The sequence below is a fragment of the Coptis chinensis genome, chromosome 4, assembly GCF_015680905.1.
Source record: "Coptis chinensis isolate HL-2020 chromosome 4, ASM1568090v1, whole genome shotgun sequence".
Taxonomy (NCBI): Eukaryota; Viridiplantae; Streptophyta; class Magnoliopsida; order Ranunculales; family Ranunculaceae; genus Coptis; species Coptis chinensis.
In genome coordinates this window covers 64,352,333-64,372,524 of record NC_141459.1, presented here as the reverse complement: position 1 = coordinate 64,372,524, position 20,192 = coordinate 64,352,333, and the positions used below count along the sequence as shown (strand labels likewise).

At 40.7% G+C, this 20,192-nt stretch overlaps 1 protein-coding gene and 1 pseudogene across 1 annotated transcript; one reads left to right on the top strand and one right to left on the bottom strand.

Moving 5' to 3' along the window:
* Positions 1-5,806: 5,806 nt before the first annotated feature.
* Positions 5,807-5,900, top strand: LOC147504377 (small nucleolar RNA R71; annotated as a pseudogene).
* A 6,760-nt stretch (positions 5,901-12,660) lies between these two features.
* LOC147504376 (uncharacterized) lies at positions 12,661-14,408 on the bottom strand. The gene is made up of 2 exons (XM_086605177.1): positions 14,241-14,408; positions 12,661-13,260 (listed from the first exon to the last, which is right to left on the bottom strand). Exons 1-2 carry the CDS (start codon positions 14,406-14,408, stop codon positions 12,661-12,663), a joined length of 768 nt encoding a protein of 255 aa, XP_086461303.1.
* Positions 14,409-20,192: the final 5,784 nt, after the last annotated feature.

Genomic DNA, 20,192 nt, shown 5'->3' with positions numbered 1-20,192 from the left:
GCATCAGGTCTTACCATAAGCGGCTCCCAGCCAACGTATGTGATCGCCTCGCGAAACCAAGCACCATAAGTAATGCTTTGGAACAAAACTTCGAAAGACTGTTCCGGTATCAATGTTGGAGATGTCATCTCAAACTTACGCTCTGGAATAGCTGCGAATGATCCGGATACTTCCCGCAGAAAACTGGAAATTTTTCTGTCCACGTAAGTCGGTAGCCGAGTCGCGCTCGAATAGTTGAATTTCCAGTGTTTGGCGAATTCGCTCAACTTGGGCTGAAAAGCGCTCGACAAAAATTCAGAAAAAAAATGCAGAGCGCGTCTCCTGTAGAAGTCTTTCGGAGTTCTTGAAACTTCGAAAAATGGCCAAAACGTGGGAATCGAGGGAGTGAAAGGTGAGTGATGGAGTTTAGGTGTAGTGTGAGTTGTGAGTGTAGAATGTATGAAGTTTATATAGGTTTTAAGTTGCTAAAAGCGGATCGGGAAGTTGCCAAAACTAATTACGGCGGTTTCGAAATCCTAAAATTTCCAAACCCAAAAACGGAAACAACTCATTATCTTGATTCTAATTCAAACCTAGTATCTTTTAGGTTGAATTTATGATAGAATCTACCTATTTAATCTAGATTTCATCCTACCCTTATACTTATTTCTGGATATGCCTAAACGGCCATATTTTCACCTTGACTCCGCAATAAATTCTAACACGAGGGTTATATAAAAATCATGCTGGAATAGATAAAACCACCCCCAAACAATTTGGGAAGGTGGGATCAATATGAGACAACCACGAATAATAAAAATAACCTCATTATATTAAAATTTTCATTCGGAGTACATTTCACTACAAAATTCAAATTACGGAAATAAAACTTACATTAAAATAAATAACAATAATGAAACTACAAATAAACATAAAAACATCAAACGATGTTATCCCTAACTACTCGATCGGTAGCGGAGGGCACCGGATCCGGAGACTCTCCCGGCTCTGATGGGCCGGCACCATTAGATCGCCGGCGGCGGCGGCGCTCGTGCCTCGATGGTGTGTCCTCGGAAGGAGAGTCCCGTGAGGTGGGAATCGTGTAAGCATCTCTTCCCAAAACCGGGCGCCGAGCTTCTAGCTCGCCCTCATCTCTTCCCCACCTCTCATCCTCTCTCTGCGGTAATGCGGATCTCGAAGTTATGATGCATCGTTGCTGTCCGAGTCCGGAGGTCTTCGCGAGATGGTGTTGAGCGAACGATACCACGATGAATCACAGCCATGCGTTCTGCGTCTGACCAACACCTCTCTAAGGCATCCGAATCAAAACAAGTCAAATCCTCCTCATCCTCCGAGGCATTCTGATTTCCCCCAGCCTCCTCGGCATTCTGATCTCCACCATCCTCTTCTTCTTCTTCTTCTCTATCCTCAGCCAACCTCCAAACTCGTTGGACACACTCCTTATAGATGCGAGGGTTACGGTGTAGGGTGATGTAAGTCCTATCAGTCGCCTGAGCTGCTCTCAACTTCAACATGATCTTGGTTATCAACACAGGGAGAGGGGCAACAGACTTACCTAGTCCCCTAATCATGCTAAGTAAAAACTCCAAGATGCAGAACTCATACTTCTGCTCCTGGAGTATCCATAAGATGTGGATGCAGTTCAGGCTGATGTCGCTGACCTTCTCCTTCCCCAGGACGTTCCGACCAATCCACTGAGCTGCAGCCAGCTGGTTAGTCCTAAGGGAAGCCTGACGAACACAATGCGACCTCGCATTGTAGTTCCCTTCAATAACTGTCTCGTTCATTAATGGCTCTACCCCATTTTGTTGGGACTCCTGCAACGTGACATCCAAATGGATTCTAGGCGGGATGCCTAGAATCTCAGCCAACAACCCAGTCGTCACTTCCTTTCTCCTCTTCGCCACCACAACAAAAAGCCTCATCCCTTCCAACTCCCTCGTATTGTAGAACCGTCGGACTAAGTCCTCGTGGTAATAGGCTTCAGTCGAGTACCACAAGATATTCCAGTCTCGATTGATCATTTCATCACCGTAAAACGGCGCGAAGTGGTCGCTATAAAAAGCTTGCTCCGGCAAAATTCGGCGTTGTTGAGCCATTGGTGTTTGGAATGTAGTGGGGGTTTAAATGGGATGTGGTGGTGGGTTGTTAATCGACCAACTGAAGCAAACAGTGGTGGTGGTGGAGTGGTGGTGCGGCAGCAACAAAATTTGGAATTTCGGTGGTTTTTGCTTATTTAATTTGGTGGAGGTGGTGGTAGGGCGCGTTTGGAGTCGATTTGGGTTGGGTATTGATTGTGGGCGTGGGTTAATTTAGGTTTTCTTTTATTTATTTATTTTTTTTTAAGTTTTGTTTTAAGCTTTGGGCGTTAATGGCGGATTGTGGAAGATGATCGCGACTGTTGGTGAAGGTAAAGGTTGGGGTTGGGCTAGCCCCAAATCGAAATTTGTGATTTTTTTTTTTGATTTTTCGCGAAACTTCAAATCAAAATTGCCGCTTCGTTACCGGTCCGATTTTTGCGAATGAGTTATGGAAATGATCAAGAGAGAATTTCCAATCCAATGATCCATAAAACACTCTATTCCGACCGTAGATGACATATAAGATAGTGGAAAACACCTCGTAGTGCGTGCATGACGTACGTTATGCGAACAATTGGACTCTAAAATCATGGATTATGTCAACCCGAATCGTAATACAATTAAACGGCCTAAGCAACTATAATGGGACATAAACATTCTAGGACGGAAACACGAACACCCCACCCCCAAACATATTTTTTACAACGGAGCTTAGAAAATTTGTTTTTAGCAGTGGGTCTTTTAAAGTCAGATTCCGAGACTTCCTATATTACTATGTTTATTCTTTAATATATATATATATATATTTATTTTTAATTTTAAAAAGAAAACAATAAACAAGAAGGACATAATTCACCCCATAGAGAAACATGACTCAAAAATCATAGAAAACATGCAAGAGTGGAAAACGTGAATTATGTTTAAACGTGGAATTAGGATCCGGTACTTACAGCCACACACTCCGTAGGGAGGGCCCGGTTACCTTAATGGTGCACTCACCAATATATGGAAATGAAAGGAAATGCACCAAACACAAAAGTTGAGTCGTTTATAGTCAGATACTCGAGACTTATCTAAACATATGTATGAACATGCAGTTTATCATATATCAACAACCGAAATAGTTGTGGATCATTCCATAAATAAATATCACAGAAAACATATCCAAACACAATCAAGCACCAAGATTTCCTATGACACAACCTAGTAAAATGAAAGCGAAGTCGGATAACCCTATTACTTAACCTAGCATGCACCTTTTTTTTCATTTTTTAACGAGAGGGTGTCCTAGTGAATAAGTGTGGAAGAGTGAATGGTTGTGGAGAATATGGTGGATATGGGTAAGTTATAGAAGGAAAGCATGGAAAAAATGAGGATGTGGGTTTAGCACAAAACTCATTCATAGTGTAGGTAGGGACTGTCTCAAGTCTGAAAATGAAGGTGTCACACGCTTTTGTCTTCTGAAGTATTTGTTTACTAGGTGAATTTAAAAAATTATGAAGCACAGAAGAAACAAAAGGACCGATTGCAAACTCGAGATTCCTTTGAAAGGGTGGAAGGAGGGGAGATGAGGTGGATGTTGTGGAAAGTAGTTCTTGATAGGGTGAATTATCACCTGCTCTAAGAAACTCATCGAATTGCTCATCTAGATTGGTCATATCCTCGTTACTATGATAGTCCTCTACATCTTTGAGAAAGTCATCTATCTCATCCTCATCCGTAATATGTGTATCGACTAGTGTAGGGATGGAAATGTTGGAGTCTGAACTTCCAAAAGAAAGAAATTTGGGCATATGATTATCCGGGAACGTGTTGTTGAAATAATCTCGAGCAAAGCTCTCGATCATGCTAACCTCTCCATCCATAGACGAATCGGGTAACTGTGTCTTTGTTTTAAAAACATTGACTTCAACAGCAAGATGGCCAAAAAACATGGACATTGAACCATCGCGACAATTAATGAGCGCGTTTGGCGGCGTTGCCGGAAAGGGCGCCCTAAGATGATCGGGGACCAGTCGTTAAACGACTTACGTGGTCGAGGATGACAAAATCAGCGGGATAGTAAAATCCTGAATTTTTACGGAACATTTTCGGCGACACCCTTAGGATACTTAATAGACCGATCAGCTAATTGCAACGTCATTTTAATGGGTTGCATCTCGTCTAGACCTATTTGTCTATACAAATAAAAGCGGGAGTAAGTTAACACTAGCCCCCAAGTCTAATATAGCGGTGCGTCGTATAAGAATCTCCTAAGGTGCATTTATGCGATGGGGCGACCGGGGTCTTTGTACTTAACAATTCCATTATGTTAAGATAAAGTTGGGAATTGTTCTGTTAAAAAGGTGTCTTTCGGTATATTGGTCTTACGCCTAGTAGTACACAATTCCTTAAGAAACTTAGCATGGTGTGGTAGCTTTTTTATAGCTTCGAGGAAGGGAAGGTTTATAGTTAGATTCTTGAAAACATCCTTAATCTCCTCATAATTTGTATCCCTAGTTAACACGGCTAATTTTTGTGGAAACGGCGGTTTCTGTTTATATTTAGCAATGGTATCACCTGGATGTTTAACCGTGGATTTCTGTTTCTTAGGTTGTGTTGTAATTGGTACCTCTACAATGGTAGGCTCTTCAGTTTCTATTTGGTATCTAGTAAAATAGCAGGTGTAGGGGCGACTGGTAGGGTAACTATAGGCATAGTTACTTTGTTATCAACCACTCTGCCATAACGGAGAGTGGTGATGGCCTTTAGCTCACCTACATCTTCATATTCATTACTAGTATTATCAGTTACCTCAAAGGCTGTATTTGTTATTTAAGTATTAGGTATTGCGTGACCTGGAAACACACCTTTGGGTTGGGCTTTATCTTGAGCTAACTGTTAGGTTAAATTATTAATGGATTGTAGAAGCTATTGGTTAGATTGAGCCATGGTTTGGAAAAGTTTTTGGTTCACTTGTATGAAGGTGTCAAGACGATCCGGTTGTGTGGGTGTAGTAGTCACGGGTGGTGTGACTGGAACTATTTCACGTGAATTATTTATGGGTGGATTTTGATAGTTATTATTTACCGGAACGATACCTCTATTAGCATTATAATTATTATAACTACCTTGACTTTGTGCTTGACCTTGTCGAGGTTGCACTTGGTTGTTATAATTATTGAAATTCCCCTGACCCTGTCCTTGTCGTAGTGGGGCTTGGTTAAAGCTGTGCGTAGGCCTAACATATTGATTATTGTACCCTTAAGGTGTGACGTGTTGGTTATTTCTCCAACCGAAGTTGGGATTTTGTCTCCAAGGGGCGTTAGGTTCACTATTAATAGAACAAGCCCCTGTTCATAGGCTATAGGGGCGATTAAAGTCGGGATGCTCGGGGCTTCAACAGAAACTACATGGATTTGAATTTACATTCATGACGGGGGATAGGCTTTTGTTGAATAGAAATGGCCTCTACCTTTTTTTAGTGAGTGATTCGATTAGAGTTTTAAGCTCGAATCGTGTTTAATTTCAAACATACCGTGCCTTAATCTGTATTTGATGAACTAAGCGGAGTGGTGGATATCATCACTACCCCCAGTTGTTATTTAAACTTAGTTTGATCCTCTAAAATTTATAAGCCTCCAAGGCTCCTTTGTTAAAAACTACCCCCATTCATTATGTCTAGGACTTCTTTATGGTGGTGTAGAAGTCCTTTGAAAAAGCCACGAACTAACGTGTCTTTTGCTAAGTTATGATGTGGACACTCTATAAGGAGATCGGTGAAACGATTCCAAGCCTCTGAAAATGATTCATGATGATTTTGTCAAAAGAAATGAATCTTGGAAAGCATCTCGTCCGTCTTTAGGGGTGGGTAAAAATGTTCCATAAACAACTGAACAAGTTTAGCCCATGAGTCCACGTAATTTAGGCGCGTTGGGCGGTTAACCAAGCGCATTATCGGCTAAGGTGAAAGGGAATACCCTGAGTTTAATTTGTTCCGCACCAACCGTAGGATGGTCGAATGTTGTTAGGACTTGTTCAATCCTACGCATGTGCTGATAAGGTTTTTCATGGTAACAAATTAAAAATATTTGGGGGGATTCGAAAATCCCCCACTGGGTCTGCTAGAACGATGCAAGATTTGGGGCTATCGCTCAAGGCTTTGTAGAAGTCAGAGAGAGGAGTTTCTTCTTCGTCGGGCATTGTGTCAAGTGATGTGTGTGAAATAGTAGCTAGAGGTGTAGTGGGTGGTATACTAGATAGACTTGTTTGTTGACATTGTTGTGTAATTACGTTCTGTGTTTTTGTTCTGCCAGACCTTAATCTCATACAAGGCTAAAACCAAACTTATCTAAACACATCAACACTCCAAACAATTCTGATATACTAGTATAAAACTCTAACAGGAGATGCGAGGTGTGGAAGAAAGGAATACCTGATTGCGTCCTTGCTTCGCTTATGAATAACGTCTTGTTTACGCGTGTTCAGTGTATATAACAGGTTAGAACACTGAAAAATTTGAAAAATCAAAGTTCGAGTCAAAACTGTAGAATTCCGGAAAAATTAACAAAGGGCGCGGGTGCGCTCGCATAGGGCGCGGTCGCGCTCCGGGTAATTTTCAAATTACAGTGTTTTTAGGGCGGGTCGCGCTCCACATGGGGGCGGTCGCTCGGCGTTCCAGTATAGAGCGCCTTTTGTGCGCCCCTTCGGCCTTGCTGGCGCTCAATGTAATTTCTCGCTGAAATTTTTCAAAGAGGAAACGGAAAGCCACAGTATGAATCAAACACGGGTGGGTGGGTGAAATGGGACTTTTAAGAAAAGTACTTACACTACGAAAACAATGCGAAAGTGCAACTAAGAGGGCAGCGGCGCCATTTGATAAAGATAAAAATTGAATAGCTTTACCTACGAAATAAAGCGATGAAACTCTATACGTAAGTAAAACTATTCACTAACTTATGATGCCTATATGCTTATCAAAGATTTCTACTCTCAATCCTATGAGATATAGTGGAGTAGAGTGATTCGTTCCACTCCTAGTCCTTCCGCATGCTGTGTTATCACATGTAATTACTCTACTTAAGGTCTAATGAGAGATTTACGAAAAGGCAACTAGACCACGATGCAACTACCCACAAGATGCAACTAGTCGGTTATCAAAATAACTAAGGGAATGCTACGTTGATTCGATGATAAGGAGTTAGAGGGGGATTGATTCCACCTTAACTCGACTTAATCCTATTAATGATGAATCGTCAGAATCGAATTGAACGCCCAAGAACAATTGGTTCTTCCTAATCCCTAATTACACATGGCATTCCTACCAATTCATAACTAGCATGTGAATGATTAAACTCATTCTCATGGTGAACTAATCGTTTCTAGAGTGGAAAGGAAATTACGATGATTCTACGATAGTCGAATCAAGCTTTCATCAAGGCTTCTCAACCCCCTCTAATGGAGGTTTAGCGAGAATCATTACGCTAATCATTTCCGATTAAAGTTAAACTAAACATGATATAAAGAATTGAAATTTACTAATCTAAATTAAACAATAATTAAAATCTAATTAATAACTAAGAATTGAATAACAAGTAGTAAATGAATCGGATCTAACACAAATGTAAATGACAAAATCGAAATTTAACAACTAGCTATTTTATTAATCAAACTAATTAAGAGTAATGATTCTAATAGTTTAATCTAAAACAAGAATTGGATTTGAAATTAAACTTAATTAAAACAATTAAATCTAGATCTAGAAGCTATTCTAATGGCTACTTTCTATTCTAAGCTTTTTTATTTTCTAACCTAAAAATCTACTATTCTCTACTAAAAAATCTACCATTAACAAAGAGCTAAGCTTTTGTTTTTATACTTTCAGATCCAGAAATCGTGCATGGGCTTGGAGCCATCTTTTGGGCCAGAGAATCAGGCCCAAAACCCAATTCTTTCAGTCCAAAAAGGCCTCTTCTGCTGCAGTTGGCTTCAATAGACTTTTCGTCCACTTTTGCTCTTCTGATTGGATCACGGCTTAGACCATTGGAAATCTCTTTCCGAGCCAGTCGTTTTGACATAAGGTAGGCCCCATTCTGAGGTCTGAGTCCAAAAATATGGCCTTTGGAAGTTCTGCTGACTTTGTGTCTTTGTTTACACCCACGTCGACTTTTCAGCTTTTGACCAGGCTTTAGAAATGCTTTGTCTTCTTGAATCTTGGCCTTTAATCACGGAACTCCTTAGTAACCGACCTTTGCTCCTTTATCTCGCTAAAGTGGCACATTTCTGCACATAATGGACTTTGAAGCCTGAAATGCATAAAAACATGTAATCAGTGTTAGCTCTTAATTATTACTCACATAATTGGTCTAAAAGTATGTATCACATTCTGAGGGGTTAAAACTACAGTTTTGGGCTCTTATCAAACCACCCCCAAACAGCATTTTGCTTGTCCTCAAGCAAAGATGAGAAATTAGAATAAGTGACCAAAAATGGAGTTCTAACTACTCTCGTTTCGCTGAGTGCGATTGCATTGACCATATGCAACAAGGCCTTAAACCACTAGGAATTCCCTAGTGGACGAGTTATAGCCTCGTGAGAGTTTTCCAGTGAAAGTACTCACAAACTTCATCTATACTACAACGACTAAGAAATAAAACTATTGTTTCCTTATTCATGCTCCAAATTATCTATACCTCTCATTAGCAATGCATATAGAGTAATCAAGTCGAAACCTAAGCTAATATATGCATAATAATCAATCATCTACAATAAACATATATACAATGAGTAATAGTATGAAATGCAATAGCAGGTCCGTTTCTAAAACTCGGAATAGCGTCCTTAAGTAGGTTCTCACAATAATAGTCAAGATACAACACTCTGATTTTTCCACTCAAGTTTAAGCTTTACTACTCTAGTGCTTGCAAGCAATGGGCACACTTTACCTTACAATCTCAATGACGACAAGGAAGCCAGAGTCGATCAAACACATCTGCTACTTACTATCACACTAACATATTCCTAATTGAGCTAGAGGTCTTTATTAGGTGTTGCGGGGATTAGGAGATGGTTTAAGAAGGAAGGAAATGGATATTCAAAAGGACAAGTCCGATAATAGAGTCTTCATATTATGTAACTTAGAAAAACCTTGTTATTTTCTTTTGCTTCTATACTTTGTTTCCATCCTTAGCCATATTTTTTCCTTTTTCTTTACTTTGGCTTTTGACTCCCTTTTATTCTTTTTTTTCGGAGTTTTTATTTTATTTCTATTTTTATTTTTCTTTTCTTTGGATGGAAACTTCTTTTCTTTATTTTAGAAGCAATTAACTAACTTTTGTTTACCGCGTGTTTTCTTCTTCTTCTTTCTTCCTCATTCTATTCTCGGACTTATCTTAATTGGGTAGGTTGAATATATATATATATATATATATATATATATATATATATATATATATTTAAAAAAGGGTAAAGGATTTGTGGTTTATGAAAGGCTAAAGAAAAGCTCAGAGGGGCGACTAGCGGAAAATAATTCATAGGTTTGAATTTCTGGTTATATCGATCCAAAGAGGGCCTAAATTCTCGCTTAGGATATGGTTTAGTGATCAAGCAAGTGGACGTGTGATATCTCTATCCGGATTTTACTTATCCCTTGTGTCATTTCTCAAATGTTTCGCTCATATAAGGCTTTAGGCTATATTCTCACAGGATTTGTAGAATAAGTACTCTAGCCTAGATTTCAGAAACTTACTGCTAACAATCATCGATACTCATGTAATATATTTATAAATAGATGCAAAGATTATTTTTTTTTATTTTTTTTTTTAACTAACTAGGGGTTAAGGATACCCCGACCTTTTATTTAATGGCAACCTCGCAAGTACAGTTTCCCTTCTTTATCCCCCTTGATAAGTTCATCAAGTTTTTGATCCATAGGAGGAATAAAGTACATAGTTTCATTTACACAGTTTCTACTTACTTTTGCTAGATAGTCGGCAGCTTGATTTCCCTCCCTAAATACATGCTTAAAATTTACATATACAAACTTTGAGACCACTTTTTTGTAATCAAGCAAAAAAGTTTTTCTAGCATTACCAAGGAGGCTCTTCTTTGAAGCTCAAAATCTGAATGGTTCTCATAGAATCCGATTGCACTTGTAGCGGTGAATGTTCAATTCAGCGGTACCTTCCAACCCTTTCAAAGCCTCCAAGAAGCTCCCGATAGAGCACCGACCGCCTTGCCCGAACCGCCACCGAAAAGCCATCAAAGACACATCACCATTACGATCTCTCAAAGACGCCCCCAGCTAGCACTTCCTCACCTGCGAACCATCTGCATTCAGTGTTGGTAGCTCTTCCTCTGCTCTGTTCCATTTTACCCATGTCTCCTCCACTCGCGTGTAGTTTACTCCAATTCCTAACGATCTCAAAATCCTCTTTGTTGCCTCGTCTTCCTTCACTGTTTTCATCGACTTACCCAAATAGATTTTCATGTTATTCAATACCTTCAAACTCACATCATCAGCCGATCTAAACCTCTGTTTCTTTAGTCTCCGTTCCTCTGTCCAGAGTTACTGATTAAGCTCGAATCGGCGCAAATCATAGCCCGTATGATCTCATTTGCCACCGTGGAGCTACGACAAATCCGCATTAAGTAGTACCATTCATTGTGAGAAGATTTTACCATTTCCGGCAGCCCCATAGCTATTTTGAAATTTCTCCATACCAGCTGTGAATACTCGTAATCAAAGAAGAGATGGCCCGAGCTTTCCTCATGTCTGTCACAGAGACAGCACTTTGATATTTCTATCACCTTCTTTTTCATCAGTCGATTCTGCGTAGGTAAGGCCCCCCGAAACGTAATGTAGTAAAAGAATGTTTAGGTAATTGAAAACTTCCCCATACAATCTTGTACCATTTTACCTTGTTTCGACATTTTTAGTCTTTGCATATCTTTGAAGAAATCGTAAAATGCCCCCTCTTGGTTGGAGTTCATGTGATCCGGTCTTTTTCATGTGAGAATTTATCTCAGTTTCCATAATCCATTTCTTAACTTCACAATCTGGAAGATCAGCTATAGTTCTCGCCCAACCCCCATCAGTGATCACTGCTGCGACCTTTGCATCGTCAGGTACTATATGGCCAAGGAGGTGTCTCGCCTGTTCATATTTGATAAGAGGCCCCGAGCACCATGGGTCATGCCAGAAGCTAGTCTCCTCTCCTTTAGCTATACAGTACCTTACAAACCTCCAAGCAACATCCCGATGCTCCATCACACCTCTCCAAACCCAAGAACAATCTCGAGGGGTCTTCATGGTCCAAAAATTTTCCTGTTTTATATGATTATCCCATGACCATCTAACCTACAAACACTCATGTTTCTTTGCAATTTTGAAAACCAACCCACAGTAAGCTGCTTTATTCCAAATCATTGGGTCCAATATTCCCAGTCCTCCTTGATCTTTATCAAGCCTGATCGTCCCATGACTAGCATGATGCATCTTTCTAGCCATATTTGATCCCGCCCAAATGAATCTATTACACATCTTTGCTAATCTATCAAGTCGTCTTGGAAGGATCTAACGTTTGGGCCCAATCTGACGGGGAAAGATGAAAGGACGGACTTTACCAACCGAACTCTACCTTTTCTGTTTAGATCTTTGTTCTTCTAGTTTGAAATCCGAAATGTGATCTTCTCTATGAGGGGCAAGCATTCCCGTATACCTAATCTCTCGAGGCCGTAAGAGGTAGCCCTAGGTAGGTAACAGGTGGAGTTACTAGAGAGATGTGCATGGCTGCAGCTAGCTCGAGTCCTTCTTCCACAGACATACTTCCAGTGAGAAGTGTAGTCTTTTCATTGCTTAGATGTAATCCTGTTGCTTGAGAGAACGTGCTCAGGATATCTTTTATAGCCATGACAGACTCCATGTTGCCTTTGCAGAAAAGAAGGACGTCGTCTGCAAAACAGAGATGGGATATGGCCAGCTTCTTGCACTTTGAGTGGGCTTTTATTCTGTTCGACTGGAGCCCTTGATTTAGAGACGCACTTAAGACCTCCATGACAAGCACAAAGAGGTATGGTGAAATAGGGTCCCCCTGTCGCAGCCCTCTCTTACCTTCAAAATACCCTTCAGGCGTCCCATTTACCATAACAGAGTACCACGGAGATGCGTAGCACATAAGCAGCCATTCAATGAACACAGGGGGGAACTGAAACTTTTGTAAAATGGCCTCAAGAGCATGCCATGACACATAATCATAGGCTTTCTTTATGTCCAGCTTGATAGCACACCTCTTCTGGCCTTGCTTTCTCGCATAGCCCCTTAATATCTCATGAGCTATCAGAAGATTATCTTGGATAGTTTTTCCTGGAATAAACACTGATTGGGAGCAAGAAACCAATGAGGAGATACAAGTCTTCATTTTGTTGGTTAGCACTTTAGACACACATTTGTATATGGTATTACAGCATGCAATGGGTCTAAAAGAGGCAACACTCGATGCATTTCTCACTTTAGGAATAAGACAAAGGAAAGTGGAGTTTATACCTCCCCGTCATCCTTTTTATGGAGAAAAATGTGTTTGATCGCTCTTTTGAAGTCTTCTCAACAAAGAGCTTCCCGACTTTCCTTGAAGAAATAAGCATTAAACCCATCCGGCCCTGGTGCTTTGTTATCCTCGAACCCAAACAAGGCTTCTTTGATCTCAATATCAGTAATAGGTGATGCCAAGAACTGCCTCATCTCAAGAGAAACCTCCTCCATATTCAAACTATTTAGATATCCGGCATCACATGAAGCCGTGGAGGTAACCCCAAGAAGCTCCGAGTAATATTCCACAAACGCCTCCGCTACCTGTTCTTTTCCTTCTCTTTTTACCCCCTGCGCATCAGTAATTTCCCAAACATGTTTTTTGGTCATCCTCTCCTTTAGAGCATTGAAGAAGTATCCACTACATTTATCACCAAAGCATAACCACTCAATGTCAGTTTTGTGCAACATGTCAGCTTCCTCAAGTCTGATCAGAAAACAGAGTTTTCCTCTTATTTCATACTCTTGGGCACTCAGAGTACAATCAAGCGGATTTTTATGTAAGTTCTCTTGAACTACCTTCAGCGCCTTTCTTGTCTCTTCCACCAGTCTATGGATGTCACTGCAGTACTTCTTCCCCAGCCTTTCAGAACTGCCTTCAAGCTCTTTAGCTTTCTTGTTAACATGTAATCAGGGTTTCCATGATCTTCTATTTTCAACACACTTTTAGCGAACTCTCAAAGTCTTGATGGAGCATCCGAAGTTGCGAGAATCTAAAAGGTGGGTGGCTTCGATAGAGTTGTGGAAAGATATCACCATAGGGCCGGTGATCGGATAGTCCTTGAAGTGAGCATTCCACCTTTGTAGCCAATCTTAACGAGGACCAAGCTGCATTTACAAGACACTGTCGATTTTGACCATTTCCTCATCATGTGGTCGCCTCCGCTGTGTTCAAGTATAAAAGCATCCCATTCTTTGCATGATCAAAAAGTCCAGCCTACATTCGGGCATGTTGCAAAGGGCTGCGTTTCTCTCGGATGAACGACTGCTCTGTCTCCTATTCTCTCATCGCAAACAAGGCGTTATTGAAGTCCCCATTACACACCATGGGCCATGAATTCCTATGCTGATTGCCTTTAACTCCTCCCACAAAATTAGTCTATCCCGACTATTATTACTTCCATAAACCATAGTTAAGCAAAAGGAAAGTCCATATTGCGATAACGTAACTTTTACAATGAATAAATTGGGAGCCTTCCACTTCCCTTTTGGACAGCTACAAAGCTACTATCCCACGTAAGCCAAATTCTACCTCGTTCATCACTTTCGAGTAGTTGTGGGCGACCTCCCAATTTAGGCGGGGCTATATCAACAATTTTCAAGTACTTGTCCATCTTCACTTTAGTTTCCAAAACCCCATACACCTAATCTCGTTATCCAAAATAAACCGCACATCTGTTTGGCTTTTAACCCATCATTCATACCCCTTTACATTCCAAATGCAAATTTTTCATTAGCGAGTCGAGATTACGGTTATTCCACTTACCACTCCCTTTTTGTCGACCCTTTCCTCTCTTCCCATTATTTACTTGTCGCTTCTATAGTTTTCTTCCTCACGGGCTCTAGTTTGAGCAATTTGTTCCCCCTGTAATCACTTGTAAGTTCCTCGGAGAAACGTTTGAATCTCCAAAAAGTTCTGGTTCTGCATCCGACAAATCATCATCTTCAAGACCAGCAAGCTCTTCAAAAATATTCCTTTCAGCACAAAACTGTGCTGCTTCAGAATTTATGTGTCTACTCTGTTGGGTAGGGGTTTGGACCATTACCACTGGCCTTTCGTCCTCATTGTTTATTTCAAAGCTGCATTCCACCCTTCCTGGTGCGATCAAGTTTATGTTTCTTTGTGCTGCCCCTTCACTAGTGATTATTACCTACATATTAACCTATGTTTCTAAAAATTATTCTGATGCAAAAGCTACGTGAGATTTCTAGATTGTTAAGAGCATAGAGAAGGAAAACAATACCACTATTCCTAAGTGTATAGCATGAACTTATTTATTTATATTTTTGAATTTTTAAAATTTTAATGAGCAAACAAATGCATATTAACTCTATCTATATCCTAACAGATGCCTTAATTACACGTGTTTCTATGCCCCCCAAACAAGAAGAATGTGTTGTCCTCAAAGCATTTAAATAAAGAGGGTAGGAAAAATACCATTGAAACGCGTGAAATTCAGGGATATCTGCAAAACAAAGTTAGAACATACTAATATAGGAAATAAAAACTGACGCAACTCTATACGAGTTCTACCCATTATGGGGTTAACAAGAATGAAATTGCTTGGGACATAAGCAGGCACTAACTAGAATAAAAACTTACCTTATCTCCCGCATTACTCATCATCTTACTCATCCTCTTCTTCCATAAAGAAGTGAGGTTCCTTTGCGTCCTGCCATGCCATGATAATTTGCCAGGCTTCCCGCCATTTATCATCTATTATTGCTAACCTATTAAGAGCCACTTGGTCTAATGGGGTGTAGGGTGCAACCTGATGAGGTTGTATCCTCCACCCTTGCCAAGTCATTGTACGGAAGGATCGAATAATACTATTGGTGGGTCGTACCGTGTCGACCGTAATCCAATCCGTGAAACGTGTACAAAAAACAGAAAAGAAACATAGCATAATACGGGAAACTAGAACGGGCATAAGAAGGAACTTATGCCTCATGCTATGGGATCGAGCTAAACTAGACATCAAGGTTCGGGGAAGGTCATGACACATACGTCCCGTGGCTAAAGCAAGGAAAACGCTGCAAGTGGCATCATTCACAGAAGAAAAACGCCCATTCCCTAAAATGTTTAGCATGATCCAAAACATAACAGTTCCTATGTTCATGGACAGGCTACCAAAAGCGACGTTATAGTCCCCTTGGTCCTCGATACGGAAAATGCTTGCGCCGTACGACTCATGCAAGAACTCGTAAGTGTAGACATACATATTATCTACCCAATAGCACCATGGGTCTTGTATTGCAGCGGGCATAGCAAGTCCAAGAACAAATGCTAGCAAGAACCTGGTAATTTCTATTGGTTCATTATCAATGTTGATGGAGAACACTTGTTCTCCACTTGTTCTCCATCTGGTCTTTCAAAGAAAATGTAGTTATCATAAAAATAAGATGCTAGTGTTGGAGAATAAAGTGCATCAGGTCTTACCATAAGCGGCTCCCAGCCAACGTATGTGATCGCCTCACGAAACCAAGCACCATAAGTAGTGCTTTGGAACAAATCTTCGAAAGACTGTTCCGGTATCAATGTTGGAGATGTCATCTCAAACTTACGCCTGAATAGCTGCGAATGATCCGGATACTTCCCGCCAGAAAAACCGGAAATTTTTCTGTCCACGAAGTCGGCGAGTCGAAAAAAGGCTCTGAATAGTTGGAATTTCCAAGTGTTTGAGCATCGGGTCGCCCTCCGGCTTGAAAAAGGCCTCGACAAAAATTCAGAAAAAATATCAGCGAAAAGCGCCTCTCAGAAGCTGCGAAGTCTTCGGAGTTCTTGAAACTTCGGAAAATGAGCGAAAACGGGGAATCGTGGGACCGAAAGGTGAGTGATGGAGTTTAGGTGTAGTGTGAGTTGTGAGTGTAGAATGTATGATGTTTATATAGGTTTTAAGTTGCTAAAACGGATCGGGAAGTTGCCAAAACTAATTCACGGCGGTTCAGAAATCCTAAAATTTCCAAACCCAAAACGGAAACAACTCATTATCTTGATTCTAATTGAAACCTAGTATCTTTTAGGTTGAATTTATGATAGAATCTACCTATTTAATCTAGATTTCATCCTACCCTTACACTTATTCCTGGATATGCCTAAATGGCCATATTTTCACCTTGACTCCGTAATAAATTCTAACACGAGGGTTATATAAAAATCATGCTGGAATAGATAAAACCACCCCCAAACAATTTGGGAAGGTGGGATCAATATGAGACAACCACGCATAATAAAAATAACCGTATTATATTAAAATTTTCATTCGTAGTACATTTCACTACAAAATTCAAATTACGGAAATAAAACTTACATTAAAATAAATAACAATAATGAAACTACAAATAAACATAAAAACATCAAACGATGCTATCCCTAACTACTCGGTCGGGTAATGCGGAGGGCACACGGTCCGGAGATCGCTCCCCGGGCCTCGATGGGCCAGCACCATTCGTCATTCGGCGACGACGCTCGTGGCTCGATGGTGCGACCTCAGAAGGAGAGTCCCCTTGAGGTGGGAATCGTGTAAGCATCTCTTCCCGGAACTGGCGCTGAGCTTCTAGCTCGGCCCTCATCTGTTCCCACCTCCCATCCTCTCTCGGTATGCGGATCTCGAAGTTATGATGCATCGCGTTGCACCATCGAGTCCCCGGAGGTCTTCGCGATGGTGGTGTTGAGCGCGCATGCCACGATGAATCACAGCCATGCGTTCTGCGTCTGACCAACACCTCTCCAAGGCATCCGCATCAAAACAAGTCAAATCCTCCTTATCCTCCGAGGCATTCTGATTTCCCCCAGCCTCCTCGGCATTCTGATCTCCACCATCCTCTTCTTCTTCTTCTCTATCCTCAGCCAACCTCCAAACTCGTTGGACACACTCTTTATAGATGCGAGGGTTACGGTGTAGGGTGATGTAAGTCCTATCAGTCGCCTGAGCTGCTCTCAACTTCAACATGATCTTGGTTATCAACATAGGGAGAGGGGCAACAGACTTCCCTACTCCCCTAATCATGCTAAGTAAAAACTCCAAGATGCAGAACTCATACTTCTGCTCCTGGAGTATCCATAAGATGTGGAGGCAGTTCAGGCCGATGTCGCTGACCTTCTCCTTCCCCAAGACGTTCCGACCAATCCACTGACCTGCAGCCAGCTGGTTGGTCCTAAGGGAAGCCTGATGAACACAATGCGACCTCGCATTGTAGTTCCCTTCAGTAACTGTCTCGTTCATCAATGGCTCTACCCCATTATGTTGGGACTCCTGCAATGTGACATCCAAATGGATTCTAGGCGGGATGCCTAGAATCTCAGCTAACAACCCAGTCGTCACTTCCTTTCTCCTCTTCGCCACCACAACAAAAATCCTCGTCCCTTCCAACTCCCTCGTATTGTAGAACCGTCGGACTAAGTCCTCGTGGTAATAGGCTTCAGTCGAGTACCCCAAGCTATTCCAGTCTCGATTGATCATTTCAATCACCGTAAAATGGCGTGAATTCGCTGTAAAAGCTTGTTCCTGCAAAAAATTCGTTGTTGAGCCATTGGTGTTTGGAATGTAGTGGGGGTTTAAATGGGATGTGGTGGTGGGTTGTTAATCGACCAACCTGAAGCAAACAGTGGTGGTGGTGGAGTGGTGGTGCGGCACCAACAAAATTTGGAATTTCGGTGGTTTTGCTTATTTAATTTGGTGGAGGTGGTGGTAGGCGTTTGGAGTCGATTTGGGTTGGGTATTGATTGTGGGCATGGGTTAATTTAGGTTTTCTTTTATTTATTTATTTTTTTAAGTTTTGTTTTAAGCTTTGGGCGTTAATGGCGGATTGTGGAAGATGATCGCGGATCGTTGGTGAAGGTAAAGAGGCTGGTCGCTATTCGGTATGCTGGTTGGGCCCAAGCCCAAATCGAAATTTGTGATTTTTTTTTTCTATTTTTCACGAAACTTCAAATCAAAATTGTCGCTTCGTTACCAGTCCGATTTTTGCGAATGAGTTATGGAAACAATCAGGAGAGAATTTCCAATCCAATGATCCATAAAACACTCTATTCCGACCGTGGATGACATATAAGATAGTGGAAAATGCCTCGAAGTGCGTGCATGACGTACGTTATTCGAATAATTGGACTCTAAAATCATGGATTATGTCAACCCGAATCGTAATACAATTAAACGGCCTAAGCAATTGTAATGGGACATAAACATTCTAGGATCGAAACATCTAACACCCACCCCAAACAAATTTTTTACAATGGATCTTAGAAAATTTGTTTTAGCGATAAGGTCTTTTAAAGTCGATTCGAGACTTCCTATATTACTATGTTTATTCTTTAATATATATATATATATATATATATATATATTTATATATATTTTAAAATATATAAATATATAATAAATAAGAAATTTTACATAATTCACCCCATAGATAAACATAACTCACCCCAAAGATAAACATGAAAAAATGCAAGAAAACATGGAAAAAACGTGAATTATGTTTAAACGTGGACTTAGGATCCGGTACTTACAGCCACACACTCCGTAGGGAGGGCCCGGTTACCTTAATGGTGCACTCACCAATATATGGAAATGAAAGGAAATGCACCAAACACAAAAGTTGAGTCGTTTATAGTCGATACTCGAGACTTATCTAAACATATGTATGAACATGCAGGTTTATCATATATCAACAACCAAAATAGTTGTGGATCATTCCATAAATAAATATCACAGAAAACATATCCAAACACAATCAAGCACCAAGATTTCCTATGACGCAACCTAGTAAAATAAAAGCGAAGTCGGATAACCCTATTACTTAACCTAGCATGCACCTTTTTTTTTATTTTTGAACGAGAGGGTGTCCTAGTGAATAAGTGTGGAAGAGTGAATGGTTGTGGAGAATATGGTGGATATGGGTAAGTTGTAGAAGGAAAGCATGGAAAAAATGAGGATGTGGGTTTAGCACAAAACTCATTCATTGTGTAGGTAGGGACTGTCTCAAGTCTGAAAATGAAGGTGTCACACGCTTTTGTCTTCTGAAGTATTTGTTTACTAGGTGAATTTAAAAAATTATGAAGCACAGAAGAAACAACAGGATCGAGTGCAAACTCGAGATTCCTTTGAAAGGGTGGAAGGAGGGGAGATGAGGTGGATGTTGTGGAAAGTAGTTCTTGATAGGGTGAATTATCACCTGCTCTAAGAAACTCATCGAATTGCTCATCTAGATTGGTCATATCCTCGTTACTATGATAGTCCTCTACATCTTTGAGAAAGTCATCTATCTCATCCGTCCTCATCCGTGTAGGGATGGAAATGTTGGAGTCTTCTTCAAAGGAAAGAAATTTGGGCATATGATTATCCGAGAACGTGTTGTTGAAATAATCTCGAAAGCAAAGCTCTCGATCATTCTAACCTCTCCATCCATAGACGAATCGGGTAAAACAGGTCTTTGTTTTAAAAACATTGACTTCAACAAAGAAGATGGCCAAAAGACATGGACATTGAACCATCGCGGCAATTAATGAGCGCATTGGCAGTTCCCAGGAAAGGACACCCTAAGATGATCGGGACAGAGTCGTTAATGACTTCTGTGTCGAGGATGACAAAATCAGCCGGATAGTAAAAATCCTAAATTTTTACCATAACATTTTTGACGACACCCTTAGGATACTTAATATACCGATCGACTAATTACAACGCCATTTTAGTGGGTTGCATCTCGCTGAGACCTATTTGTCTATACAAATAAAAGCGGGAGTAAGTTAACGCTTAGCCCCCAAGTCTAATAACGCGGTCGTCGTATAAGAATCTCCTAAGGTGCATTGTACAGTAGGACGACCA